Source organism: Lissotriton vulgaris, chromosome 9, assembly GCF_964263255.1.
Source record: "Lissotriton vulgaris chromosome 9, aLisVul1.2, whole genome shotgun sequence".
NCBI classification, from domain to species: domain Eukaryota; kingdom Metazoa; phylum Chordata; class Amphibia; order Caudata; family Salamandridae; genus Lissotriton; species Lissotriton vulgaris.
Genome location: NC_141697.1, coordinates 242,433,548 through 242,448,574, shown reverse-complemented (window position 1 = coordinate 242,448,574; position 15,027 = coordinate 242,433,548). Strand labels below are relative to the sequence as shown.

The following is a 15,027-nucleotide window of genomic DNA, read 5'->3' as shown; positions in this document are numbered from 1 at the left end:
CTGAGGACCGGGAGCTGAGAGCAGAAGAGAAGAAGGGTGAGAAATCAAAATCAAAACCAAAACAGGGGGGGGGGGGGGGGCATGGAAGCTAGGGAAAAATATGTGTTTTTAGCAGCTTCCTGAAGCGCAGATATTGTGGTTCAGGACGTAAGTCATGAGGGAGTGAATTCCAAAGACGGGCAGCTTGTACCGAGAAGCGTCTTCCTCCTGATCGGGCTTTCCTGAATCTTGGGGTATTAATGAGGTTTTCTGCGTTAGAACGGAGGGATCTAGTGGTAATGTAAGGGGTGACAAAATTGCTGAGGACTGGGGGGCCTTGGTTATGCAGCGTTTTGTGGACGAGGCACAAGGCCTTAAATTTGACTCTCTCCCTTATGGGGAGCCAATGGAGGAGTTTGAGAGCGGGTTTAGCAGATGATCTGGCCGGGGTGTTTGTGATGATCCGGGCAGCAGTGTTCTGAATTCTCTGCAGTTTATTAAGGGTCGCTTCGGGAGCGCCCAGATAAATCACGTTACTGTAATCTAGTCTCGATATTATGAGACCTTGGATTAGTAATTTTTGGGATTTAGGGGGAAGAAGGGGCAGGACTTTCCTCAAAGATTTTAGAAGACCGAAGCAGGTCCCTGCTACCTTCTTTGCTTGCGGAATAAATGAGAGATCGGAGTCGATCCATACTCCCAAACTTTTCACCTCTGTTTTTGGGTCAGGGGGAGGACCTAGACAGACTGGCCAACTGTCCAGGGGGAGTGAGGTTCCTTTCGGGCCAAGTATAAGGACCTCAGTTTTTGTCTCGTTTAGTTTTAGGGCTGATCTATTCATCCAACGATGGACCTGCGTAAGGCAGTTGAAGAGATCAGCTTTCTGTTGTTTGGGATGGGACAAAGACACCACTAATTGTGTGTCGTCAGCATAGCTGACGACGCTCACTCCGAATGGGATGATAACCTCCTCCAATGTGGACATATAGATATTAAATAATGTGGGGCTCAGGGAAGAGCCCTGAGGCACACCACATTGGAGGGGCATTTCGGAGGAGCGGGCGTTCTTCTCCCAAATCTGATAGGACCGTTGGGCCAGGAAAGATGACAGCCAGGATAAGGCTGTACCTTCCACTCCAACTCTTGCCAATCTTTCGATAAGGAGTTGATGGTCAACGGTATCGAACGCCGCGCTAAGGTCGAGGAGGATCACTGCCACTGATCCTCCCCCATCCAGTAGCGCTCTGGCCTCCTCTACCGCTGCCAGGAGGGCGATGTCCGTGCCCTGCCCTGGTCGGAAGCCCGTCTGGGAACTTTTTAGTTTGTTATTGGCCTCTAGAAACTGCGAGAGTTTCCTGTTGACTAATTTTTCCGCGATCTTGCTGACTCATGGGAGTAGGGAAATGGGCCTGTAGTTCGCCAGGTTCTCAGGATCGAGAGAAGGTTTCTTCAGTAGGGCTTTTACCACAGCTTTCTTCCAGCTCGAGGGTACAACTCCTTGTTGGAGTGAGGTATTAATCAGATGAGTAAGGGAGGGGATGATAGTGGGGGCTACCTCCTTAAGGATCCGAAGAGGAGCAGGGTCCCTAGGGGAGCCGCTCTTCATGGAGTTGAACGTATTTCTCACTTCGTCTATCGTGACCTGGCCCCATGTGGACAGACAAGTGGAAGATGTCGTGTATGGGAAAACAATTTCTTCCCCTGGGCTCGAGGGAGGAATTGAGTCCAGAATAAGTTGGATTTTATCATGGAAGAAATTAGCCAATTTTTGGCATTTCTCCTGGTCTGCTTTAGGGTCGGAAGGAGGTCCCAGTCCTTGTTCTGGGGGCTATGAGAGCTCTTTAAGGATGGCGTATGCTTCCTTACTGGAGCATCCCGCTTCCTCTATTCTCTCCTGATAAAACGCGCTTTTGGTTTTGCGAATAGCGGTTTTGTAGCTTAGAAGAGAAGTAGAGTAGATGTTTTTATTGGTTCCTGATTTTTCACGTCTCCAAGAGCGTTCGGTTTTTTGCACTCTTGGCGCAGAGCTTTAAGCTCTGGAGTATACCATAGAGCGGGGGAAATTCTCTTGGGCTGTTTAAGGGTGGTGGTTTTCGGAAGCATCGTATCAAGGGATGAAGTGATCCAATCACTAAATTGTTTGTCAGCCGTGTTGGGGTCAAAGGAGAGGTCGGGAATGGAATCTGCAAGAGAAGCAGCCCATTTCTCCGGTGACAGTTTGCGCCATTGTCGGTCGGTAACCTGGGTTTTAGGGGTTAGGAGAATAGGTTTGGGGATTTCCCAGGAAAAAGGGACCAGAAAATGGTCCGTCGTCCGTCCGTAGATGTGCTGCTCAAGATTTTCCAGACCCAGTCTCATGCCTGGGGAATATTCTAAGGTGAGCAATTTGCAGTTAGTAGTCATTATACAATTTGTTTTCTTTTACTAAGATTGAACTTAATGTGCATCATACTCTCTGGATTTAAACTCAACCAGACTAGCCTTCAGGTTCTCCTTCGTGATGTGGAGGTCTTACCCACATCCCACTAACATGTAGCACTCTGGGCAGTTCCTGGCAGTGCTAAAATGCATTCACCGTTGGGTTCTCCACTGAAACTGAAACATGAGCCTTGCAGTCTTCCAAAATGGTGATTATTACAGAGGTTCCTGCCTCTACTACTTTTTGTACCCTTGGCGAAACACTCACACTTCTGTGTACAGTATTCAACTTGGTCAGTTTTGCCACTATCCTAACACTCAAATGTCTTAATGTCAGGGCTTGCATTTATCGCACCCAGCAATCTTGCCCTCGCCAGCTACAAAAAGTCAGTTCAAACTTCGAAAGGAGACAGCTCACTGGAGAAGTGTGGCTCACTGGTTAGAGACTTTCAGTTAGAGAAACGCATTGGCTGACATTGGTTCCACGCGTGGCTGCAGCCGCTTGTGAATTAAGGAAGACTGTGTGACTTGAGCCACTTCCTAAACACACACCTGTTTCATCTCCTGCATTTCTTGCTGGGTGGATACAGTGAAGAAAATAAGATTTCACGAGATTCGTGCTGAGACGGTGGCAACTACCCCACCCTTTGTGGGTGGTAGTGTGGGTTGGCCAATTAAGATTTTCCCTAGACTGGGCCAGGGCCCTGAAGATTAGAGTACCCATGTCCTGATGAAGCCTATATCATCTGGCTGAAACGCGACCGCGACTGCGTCGACACCTTTGGCTTTAAACGGAGTCCCTTGTTTAAATCGAAGAAAGATTAGATTTACTCATTGATGCACCTATGCAAATATAAGCTGGGTATATGTGTTAACCCCTTGGTGCTCTTTCGTGTGGGACTACCTTGTAGTTGTATACTCCACTAGACTGTTAGAGGAGGTACATATGTAAATTGGTTTGTATATACATTTTTGTATATATTCTTTTGTCCTGAGGGTACATATAAGTTACTTTTATATTGTATATATTTTGTATATAATGTACATGTGATGTGTTGTATATAAACTGTGTTCTGTTGTGCCTCTTTGGCTGTCCGCCCAAATTTGTGTATATGAACTTTGATATATTCTTCTTTGATTTAATTTGTTTATCACAAGATAATTAATTATTTCTTGTTTGATAATTAAAAATGGATTGATCCCTTCAGTACCTTTTCTCTCTACTTTTTCATCCTTGGATGTCTCCTGCTCAGGTACGGGAGGGTGAGGTGGGCAGAACCCCTAATCATTTTTTCTAGTCACTGGTTAGAGGAGGTAGACCTGGAAGCAGAGGTCAGCCCGGGACCAGGGTTCAATTCCTGGCTCGGCGGGGTCTTGAGTCCTAAAATGTCCATGGACTCGACAATTCTCGCTCCGGTGCCTACCCGATTCACGGGTTCACACTCTACGACTCTGGGCAATAGCTTGCTTAATCTCCACAACGGCCCCTCGCGGCGGGATGCCTGGCTTTCACCTTGCGGATACCATGCTGGGGTTATCTCACAGGGGAATACCAGGACGGGTTCCCTAAGCAAGCACTTAGAAACCGCTCGGTTATTTGCGCTATATAAATTCCTGTACATTTACATTTACAGCTCCAAATATTCCATGGATCCATCTCGTGTTGTTGCCTTACTTTTGCTGCATGGATGACTAAATAATTATGTGAGTGCAAGATGGATGAGTGAGAGAACTGCTGAATGATTAATGATAGCTGAAGACTCTGTGTGCCCTTTTTGTGCTGCAGAACAGTGTGCAATTGCTACATTATGCCCTGTATACGTTTCCCCCTCCAATGTTCCTAGCAGTGGGTGCCCTTTTATCTTGGACATCGTCAATGTCTGAGAGTGAAGACTAGTCTAGATACCAGCAGTTGGCCTCATTGCTCTGCCAGATGTAATAGCAGGACCAGGTGGAGCTTGGCTTTTGTAAAATTCCAGCTTTAGGATGCCTGTAGTCCGGTAAGTCTTTAGAAGTCTTGTTGCACAGGAAGTGATCCACGGTCTACTACCACTCTGTGGAGGAGAGAAGGCCTTTTTGCTAAGCTGGAGCCTAACTTACCCCTATAACTGGATCCTCTTGGTTGGCTCCAAGGATTCTAGATAGTTCATAAAGAATCAAAGATGGAGGGGGGGGTCGGAAGGGGTTAAATCTTGGCCAGACTCTGCTTCCTCCCTTTATACTGCTCAGACGCAATCTAGAAAGGCATGTGCCAGTCTGACAATTTTGAGTTAAAGCATCATGTAGACTTAAAAGCCTAGAAGGCCTGTGACAGCTGATAGAGAGAATGTGGTTGAGACCGTATTGTGATAATGCACAGAGTTTACTCTTAACATGTTCCTCCTTCACTGCGACAGGACCTCAAACCAGGGAATTAACACGTTCTTCCCAACAAGAGGCTGGGGGGCTGATTTTTTTGTCATAGGTCCCTGTCGTAAGGTCAGAGGACAAACCGCCACTGCCAGTGCATGGACAGTTTAAGTTCATGATCCTGGGAGCAGTAAGTCTAAGACCCTGGGATATTCTCAAAGGCCAGCATAGGCTGGTGATGCCATGTTATCCTCAGTGTCCAGCATGGGCTGGTTATTCTCTGCGACATGTATGCGCTGGTCATGCCTTGGTTATCCTCCATGACCAGCAAGGGCTGGTCATGCCCCACCACACTAACTATGGCCCTGTGGGATGAAGGACAACAGGGCATGGAAGAGGCTTCAAAGGCAGAATTAAGTTAGGATTTCATGCACAGGGTCCTTCAGACAGTGCTCCAGTGTAATTCACAGATCAGCTGAAGTATTCACACACACAAACACACCATCAATGTGTCAGTGGCCCAGGCTGAAAGTTTGAGGTGCGGGTCCAAGATTTCCTTGGTCAGCTTACAAGCCGCAATAATCATACCCTGAATTTCTATCCTAAATGTGTTGATGAAAAATAGTTTGTTACAAAAATGTACTGTGCAGTAGGTGGGAAAATAATGGAAAATAGTTTGACAAATATCCTATTGAAACATAGCAACTGGCACAAAGAAGCATTTTCTTAAAATTGAAGTGCAAACATTACAATGAAGCATATGGTTTGTGTAACCTCATACCAGTTAAATGTCAACAGAAACCTTGTGATTCCGATAATTTTTCCCCCTATGATTCTTTATCCAAGGAAAACCTGTTTTAGAACAAGTTCTTAGAAAAAAAACCAAGACTGTATGACCTATTTCCAAAAACATTTATTTTATCACTTTACTATAGTTATTCCAGTTGAGAAATTAATAGAACACATTTTTCTTGAATCCTCGTCCTAAAATGGCACACACAAAAGAAACACTATTTTTGTGCTTTACCCATTGTAGTTTATTTGCATTTGTCCACAGCAGCAACCCCATGACAGCCAAATACAAATAACTGTTTCGGATTAGGTTCCAAAGAGCGGGTTCAGTTCAATTGCCCCTGTAGCCGTCAAAAACGGAAAAGTCGTTAATTAAAAATGTTCCACATCAAAAGAACTGTCAATTTCTGTATTTGGCACTTTACTGTTCCGGAAGGCAATAAAAACGTACCTATTCCCGTAATTCCCTTCCCCTTCCCCTTCCGCCCAGGCCGAGGTCTTGGTTCTTAGCGCCGGGACGCCTCATTGCTGGGGCAGCTGTTGCGCTCTACCAAAACTATAGAATAGAATAGAATAACTACCATTCATCCCCCACTCGATGCGTCACTCCATAGCTCCTTGTAGTCTAATGCTTAGTTTCCGTTTACAGGATAAATTAAATTATTTCAACCTAGACTATTCCTCTAAATGTCACTTTACTGAAGAGGCCTCTGCAGGTTCCCAACAAACAGGAATCAGAAATTTCGGAGTTACCTAAGGTTTGGTGTGTGCGGAACTCCTGCCAAAAATTGGCCTAGCTCCCGTCCACTCTATTTACAGCGATTACATCTGGCAAACTAATCTACCCACTTTGCACCAAGGGGTTATTCTGAATATGCCAGCATTTTGACAAACATTCACGTGACACCACTTTATACAGCCCAAATGCGTTAAGAATGAAATTAGGACTATAAAATATCCTTTGAGCGAAGGGACCCAGCAACGCAATGTGCTTGTTTAAATGAAGACACAGACTAACATATAAAGAAAATAGTTTATAGTTTATTCATAAATACATATTTTTATTGCACATAAGCAAATTTACTCAATTGTTGAGAAGCAAATGAAAAATTGAGTGATATCTTACAACCAAAGAGAAACACTGTGCATTGGCTTTTGTATCACTTCATCACAAAGCAATGCCACAGACACACGAACATTAGTTTAAGGAAAAGGACATGTAAACTTGAATAACAATAAAATATATACAGAAAGTTGTCAGATATAATTCGGTCCATTTAACCATCAGTGCTCAGGGGCCACCAGCCAAGCTCCACTCATCACTGATCAAAGATGACCCGTCGTACACATCAATTGAGTCGCTGACAAGAAAGATGTTCAAGGAGCCCAAAGTATGTTGGTGGCTGACAAACGGAAGACAGAAAGAAGCCATCATTTTTCATTGCAAGGTTCCAGATATCCTAATGAAGCATAAATGGTTCCTGGAGGAGATTACGGTGAATTTGCTGAACAGCTCTTTTGATGTAGTTGGTACCTTGTGGCACATTTGATAGAACTGTAGATATTTCTTCTTGGCTAGAAAGAGAACGTTGTACAGGTCAAGTCAAGGAATGCGCTTAGGCACAACAATAACAGGTTACAGAACTTCTTCACTGTCTCACACCCACACACTCCTCTGTAAGCTCTTGATTAACGTCAACGTCCTTGGGACCTGAAGTTAGTACCAGAAACTGCATCTTATGCTGCTAATTCATAGATATGTGTACAGGTTCCATGCAAGCAAGGGCAGACTCTAGAACAACTGAGTAAGAGAAAGGGAGAAGGCACATCATCATCATCGAATAACCTAAGCAGCACTAATGCAGTTTGCTGAGCACTCTCTGTATCACTCGGGGAGTAATATTGGAACACATTGTGAGTGAAAGCATGTGTGGTAACCCACAATGCTACCCAGCCAAGTCTGGCAGGAACATGCCTGGAGAATGGCACCACACCCCCTGGGCTTCGGTGAAGTATGCCTGGGCACGGAGTAGAAGTTAATTCCACGCAAAGTTTATCAATGGGTGACCAATGTTGTTATCAATCTGGGTGCTCACTTCCTGACTTCTTTCTATGACTTTGTTTGGAGGGGGAGGGTGAGAGCGAGTGAGAGAACAAGCACAGGCAAAGCCAATGCCAATAGGTCATGCACGGACTTTACCCGACCTTTTCACTTTTAAGATATCTTTCATCATCAAAAGAAAGAAAAATGGGTATGCAACATTTTAAATACTGAGATTTTATTGAATACAAATATATTGTAAAAGAGAAGTTTAAAAGAAAAAAAGTTCTATTTAAGATGCAGGTTTACTAAATACCTACGCTGTTCTACTAGAAAGCCTGTCCAAGAGTAGAAAGAGCCGGGAGCCACAGTAAAAGCATAGCAGCCAACTCTTCCGTGTCTGTGCATGATTAACTGTTCCAGTCCATTGCAACAGCTAGTCACATATGGACGAGAAAGAGAGAGAAGTTATAAAGAGTCCAAGTCGGGCCTGCACACCACCCCTACGGCGCTCGCTCCTATTCCTCACTTGTAAAACGTGTGTGATTTCTCAGTGATCTTAGTGCAGGTCGGAGGTTGCGCCAGGAACCGTGTGCGTCCCTGAAACAATAGCCCCACATTCAAAGACAAATTTGCTGCGAAAACACATTTTTTAATTTATCATAGGGGTTTGAATAAACAAAACAAGCAAAGCTATTCAGCACTAGCGCACACAACTAGGAATCACACTACGCCCGGGGTCAGTGGACAGAGAAGAGGCCAGAGCACCAAAATCAAAGTAGCCCTCATTTAACATAGTCGGTAGAAGGAAGGGGACGGCTGGCACTCTCAAAATAATCATGACGGAAGTTCAGAAGGCGAGTGAGCAATTAAGATGCCTTTACATTTTGTTTTCATCAAGCCACATCTGCTGTACGTTCAAAGCTAGAGGTCATATGTCCAGTTGTGTCGTTTGTCAAATTGCAGTTTATCACTTTAACACGGAGATTGGTGTTTGATTTCTTTGACTGCGTAGTGTGAGTATTTTGCAAAGTGAACTTTGTGATAATCTTGCAGGGGAATCAAAAGAGTGTAAATGGAAAGGCTGTGGGATGTCCATTTTCAAATACAAAATGTAAATACCTGTAAATAAACCTTACAAATTATTTAAAATATATCAGCAGTGTGGAAAGCACAATGAAGCATTTCTTTGTAATTCTGAAGTTTGATGGAAAAAGATTTTTCACAAAGCCTATGACTGATTTCACTGATGTAACATAGGTGGCAGTACCCTCACTCTGAAAATTGTTTAAGCACCACTACTTATGTGTAAGTTAGATAGCTAAAAAAAAAAATAATAGCTTTGTCATTTACAATGCCAATAGTTATAACTTTCGCAAACACCTATAGCATTTTGTAATGCAACATGTTGTGTATTTACGTGACTTAGATGTATTGATATTACAAATAACAATGGCTTTTAATTTCTTTAAATAATTAATACTTGAATCATTTATTTAATTTGTAACGGCAATAGCTTAAACTTTTGTAAATACATTTTGTGAAGATTATGTTCAGTGTTTTTTATTGTGACGAAAATCCAAGAACAGAAGAGAAATATTAACATCTTTTTGTGATTTGTAATAAAGCATGAAAGCTTGAAAACAGCTTGAAACATTGAAAGAACGTATTTGAACAAGATGCTGTGGTTGCGCTGAGTGATGGTGTGGTTGCGCTGAGTGATGCTGTGGTGGTGCTGAGTGATGCGGTGGTTGCGCTGAGTGATGCGGTGGTTGCGCTGAGTGGTGTGTGCATCGGTGGAGCTTAGTGGGTGCATTGATGGAGCTGTGTGGTGGGTGCATCGGTGGAGCTGTGTGGTGGGAGCATCGGTGGAGCTGTGTGGTGGGAGCATCGGTGGAGCTGTGTGGTGGGTGCCTTGGTGGAGCTGTGTGGTGAGTGCATCGGTGGAGCTGTGTGGTGGGTGCATCGGTGGAGCTGTGTGGTGGGTGCATCGGTGGAGCTGTGTGGTGGGTGCATCGTTGGAGCTGTGTAGGTGGAGCTGTGTGGTGGGTGCATCAGTGGAGCTGTGTGGTGGGTGCATCGGTGGAGCTGTGTTGGTGGAGCTGTGTGGTGGGTGCATCATTGGGGCAGTGTCGGTGGAGCTGTGTGGTGGGTGCATCGGTGGAGCTGTGTGGTGGGAGCATCGGTGGAGCTGTGTGGTGGGAGCATCGGTGGAGCTTAGTGGGTGCATTGATGGAGCTGTGTGGTGGGTGCATTGGTGGAGCTTAGTTGGAGCAGTGTGGTGGGTGTATCGGTGAGTGCATCGGTGGAGCTGTGTGGTGGGTGCATCGGTGGAGCTGTGTGGTGGGTGCATCTGTGGAGCTGTGTGGTGGGTGCATCTGTGGAGCTGTGTGGTGGGTGCATCTGTGGAGCTGTATGGTGGGTGCATCTGTGGAGCTGTGTGGTGGGTGCCTCGGTGGAGCTGTGTGGAGGGTGCCTCAGTGGAGCTGTGTGGTGGGTGCATCGGTGGAGCTGTGTGGTGGGTGCCTTGGTGGAGCTGTGTGGTGGGTGCATCGGTGGAGCTGTGTGGTGGGTGCCTCGGTGGAGCTGTGTCGGTGGAGCTGTGTGGTGGCTGCATCGGTGGAGCTGTGTGGTGGGTGTCGGCGGGGTTCCTGAAAATAATCGCATGTCTTTATTTCGTGCTGTCTAATTCCTTCCCCAGCTTCCCCCTGAATCTAAAGCAAGGCCCAAAAGAAAATAATTCTGTGCGTTTGAATTGATCTTTAAAAGTATAAAGCGGCACAGCTTTGATAAAATATGAGGGTTAGAGAAAAGAGAATGTAAAGTATGCAAAGGAGCTGATAGAAACATTTGTTTTAAATATTTCAGTAGTTCTACTGCTATAAAATCCTCCAATCCAAAAGTACAGCGTTGTACTGAAATTAGCTTAACAAATATGAAAATTAAGAACGTTTTCAGCAGTTTTACTTTCATAAATCCACTTTCTCAAACAGAATCTTCTCCATCATGTCCCAACCCGATCTCTTCGTTCCTCTATTCAGAACCTCTTGGCTGTGCCTTGCACTAGAACAGTCACCTGGGGCGACAGGCGTTTCCTGGTTGCCACCCCTAGACTCTGGAACACCCTTCCTGCACATATCCGAGCAAGTCCCTCCCTGTTCACATTCCGCAAACAGCTAACGACGTGGTTATTTGACCAATAGCCTTGTATATCTTCTTTACCCCAGTTGCTGATCCATCCCTTAATTAGCGCCGAGACGCCCACGGGTATTCGCCGCGCTCTACAAATGTCAATAAATAAATAAATAGCTGTGAGAAGGATCTCCCTGACAAAAACCGGTTAGAACTTCATAAAACGCTATCATTGTCCAGGGGAGAAATAAAAAAGGAGGGTGTGGGGGAGGGGGGGGCATACAAATAGCGCGAGGCGGGCGGGGTGGGGAGTAAAGGAAAGGGCTAGGATAGGGAGAAATAATAAGGGGTCTTGTAGAGGCTAGACATATGGGGGGTGAGATTGCTAAGGAAGGAGTAATCTAGGAAGAGGCAAGGAAGGGGCTGATCAGGGTTGGCGGGTAAGGAGGAAAATGACTAGGAAGTGGAAAGGGGAGGGGCTAGGAAAGTCCAAGTGTGCTGCTGAAGAAGAGATCAAAAGCCAGCAGGTTTAGTTTTTGAGTCCTCTTGGCTTTGTCAATGTTTTTTTTGCCCTGCTGTACGGCCAGTGCTTGAAATTGAAAATATAAGTGCAGGTAAACTCCAATTAAAGTATTACGTTTCTCTTGAGAAGTGCCGGTACTCTCCCTCTCAAAATAAACAAGTTAAAAAAAAAACAAGCACCAGAGAGCATAAAAGGTGAAACTGAAAGTACGGCCGTCCGGCCGTGAATAATTAGGGGATGAGCGCACGCTGAAAAGCTTGTGGGAGGGAGGCTGGGCTGCCTTTGATGTGGTAATGCGAGGCAGGCTTGCAGGCGGCTGGTGGCATTGTGCACGCGCTTTTTAGGGCTTGCGCTTGCGCAATGACCTAAAAAGCGCACATGCACTGCAAGGAATCGCCAGTGGAATCGCCAGTGGTTTAACTCTGGATAAGCCACTATAGAGCTACGCCAGCTATGCGCATGCGCATCAGCAGACGAGCACTAAAAAAAGGCCTACCTTTGAACATTGGGTCTGGTTTGAACTTGTAAAGAGACAGTGGGTGTTTTAAGGTATGGAAAGCTGAATGGATTTGAGCTTGCTACAGGCAATATTTGTTTTAGTATAAGAGAAATAAACTGTAAAAACCTGCCCAGCAGACCATGAAACAGGTTCCCAATCAGCCATAAAACTAACATCCCCCCCCCTTTCAGACCAGCCTCCAGGCACTGCCTGAAACCAATATAGACCAGTCCGACCCTACTCCAGCACCGGGTTTAAAGCGGATTCTTGGTTTGTCCAAAGTCCTTTGGGGCAGCGTATTTTTTGAGTATTTGTAAATGTACTCAATATGCCTAAAAGAAATTGGGTTACTGGTTGTGTGGGGTGTGAGCCTAGGTCAAGCAGCAACCCCAAATTAACCTGTGCTCAACCCCCTGGTAGCTTGGCAGAGAGCAGCCAGGCTTAACTTGAAGGCAAAGTGTAAAGTATTGGAGCATACTTCAAAAGGTAAAACAGTGAAAACACATCACATAAAGGATCCCACACCAGGTTAGACCAATAGAGCTCAATCTAATAACTAAAACAAGACCAAAACATAAAAAGCAATCCGTAGAACCGGAGATATTCAATTTGAAAGATTTTAGACAAAATAGCGCCAAAATCCACAAAGCACCAACTGTGGAAATCTGGTCACACCGGACCGGGATAAAGTCACAGGTTCAGGCCAACTGCGATGGGCGCTGGCCGGCTGCAGGGACCCAGTTAGGCCCATTGAACAAAGTAACTTAAATTCTGGTTTGGAGAGCATTGTGTAGATCCGAAGATGCATCGCACAGCCAAAGTGATGTGTCGGGTTCCGAGAAGCAGTGAGGCTGCGATGCGAGGGCCTGAGTCGCAGTCGGATATCCCGTTGACGGGGCTTGCAATGCGAAGTCCGGTATCAAGAATGCGGTGCACAGACGGAGGCGATGCGGAGTCCGGTGTTGCCCCCGAGGATGCCATTAAGAGGGCCGCCCCCGAGGATGCCATCAAGAGGGCCTGCGCCGAGGATGCATCATTCTGCTCAGGTCTGCGCCATGCAGCAGAGTAGATGCGTCTGTTACACTGGATCCACAGAGGCTGGTAAGCACCTTAAGCCCACTTTCAAGTGTCCAGGACTAGGGTGGCACCACTTGGCAGGATAGACTCACAGATTGAAGAGTCCAGGTGCAAGCCTTTTATGTTCCGGAGGCTTCAGGTCAGGAGACTAGCCATTTTGCCCTTGGAGTCACTTTGGGGTTTGGCTTAAAGAGATGCGGGATTAGTCCTTCTCACAAAGGCAAGAGGGCAGCAGTTCAGCACAATAAAGCAGCAGTGCAGCAAGGCAGTCTCCAGCAGAGTGCAATTCAGTAGAGTGGCAGTTCTTCAGCAGTACAGCAGTCATTCTTGCCAGAATGTCCACCGGTCTAGAAGTGTACTGAAGTGGTGACGTCCTAGGTACAGTATTTATAGCCAGCTGTGCCTTTGAAGTAGGACAGAGATTTCACTTTGAAGTCCCCAGACATCCTGCCTTCCCTGTCCTGGCGTCAAAACCAACTACAAGGGGTATACAGCCCTTTGTGTGGAGGCAGGACACAGCCTATTTAGGTCTAAGTGGGGCTGTGCCCAGCTCCTCCCTCCTATCCTGTCAGTGATGGCCCATCCAGGCACACCTAAGCTCCCTATTGTGTGTGGTTGTCTAGAGCAATACACATACCCCAACTGTAAGCTACCCCAATCATGTGACCAGAGACAAGCTACAGACACTAAATGAATAAAGCAGGAAAATGCCAAGTTTCTTAAGGCGGTATTTCCAGAATCTCACTTTTAAATCTGACTTCACCGTAAGTTAGACACCAAACATGAACAGGTTATCTATTCAGATTTGGAAATTACACTTAGAAAATGTAATAAGGCAAGCTCCAATGTTATTCTATGGGAGGGGTAGGTGTTGCAGTAGTGAAGAATGAATTAAAGAGTTGTTCACTACTAGGACATGTAAAACCTAAACATACATGTCCTACTTTTCAAATACATTACACCCCGACATCTGGTTTGTCCATGGACTATGCTAGGAGTGATGTTTATGTACTAAAAAGGAAGGTTTGGACCTGGCAAAAAGTTTATTTTGTCAGGTTGAAATGGCAGTTTAAAAAGGCACACACAGCTCTGCTATGGCAGACCGGAGACATGTTTAAAGAGCTATTTATGTGGATGGCACAATCAGTGCTGCAGGCCCTCTAGTAGCATTATCAGCCCTTGCGTACGTGTAGTACGACTTTACTTGGGACTTATGAGTAAATTAAACATACCAACTGGATGTAAGCCAATGTTGCTATGTTTTAAGGATTGAGCACATGCACTTTGTTACTGGTTATCAGTAGGAAAGTGTGGAGAGCATATGGTAGGGATGTCGGGGTAGAAGCACATTGAGACAGCAAGGGAAAATATGCACTCCTATGTAGGGTCAAAACGTAGTTTAACGAGATACAGGAGAAGGTCTTGATAAAGAACAGAGTTGGGTTCTAGAACTATTTGCAGCTTGGGAGCCATTTTAACACCACTAAGATATTGAAAACATTATTTGACTCTGTGTTCCATCTTCCCAGCAATGTGCACATCAGGGTGGTATATGACCTTTTAATACAAACCTGACCACTGACAAATGGGAACATTTATGTCCAATGGTCAGAGGGTCTTGGCTCTACGGTCAGCATAGAGGATTGGTAAAAATCAAATGAAAACATGAATCATATCCCCACAAATGCAGTCTTTTTGGAGAGCAGAAAGAAAAAGAAAAAGCAGTTCTCGGACGTGGAGGTTATTTCTTCATGTTTCCTCCAGGTGCCAACATGTGGTGCTGTTCTGATGCATTACAGCCACAGAAGTGACAGAGCAGAGCCACATGAAATTGTCACCCCTCCATACAGATGTCACTTTCTTGTCTTTTTCTTTTCTGTGCCCTCAGAAGTGTAGTGTAAAAGCAACTGTCAGTGACAATGTGCTGAACTCTAACATGAGACCTTATTAGCTGTTAAATAGAAGCCACTTCACATAACAGGGAAGTGGGAGAGCAGCAAAGAATCTGCAGTCAGAGTGTCCACCAGAAAGAGCATTCTGAAGGTAAGTAACTATCTTATTCTTCTGTTGGATATTTCTAACTGCAGATTCCTCACTTTAGAAATGATACCAAAGCAGTCCCTCCCAAGGCTGGAGTGGACTCAGTCCAATCAGCCATACAGGGCTTTTTGGTAAAAGTGTACTCGTCACCAGACCTGGTTGACAAGGCAAAAATGC

General features: G+C 45.4%; 1 protein-coding gene across 1 annotated transcript in view; it reads right to left on the bottom strand.

Moving 5' to 3' along the window:
• Positions 1 to 6,560: 6,560 nt before the first annotated feature.
• Positions 6,561 to 15,027, bottom strand: part of KNL1 (kinetochore scaffold 1) — a 617,593-nt gene continuing 609,126 nt past the window's right edge. The window contains exon 26 of the mRNA XM_086937420.1: positions 6,561 to 7,113. Within this exon, the coding sequence (XP_086793546.1) occupies positions 6,999 to 7,113 (115 nt within the window). The 3' untranslated portion in view covers positions 6,561 to 6,998. The remainder of the gene's footprint in view (positions 7,114 to 15,027) is intronic.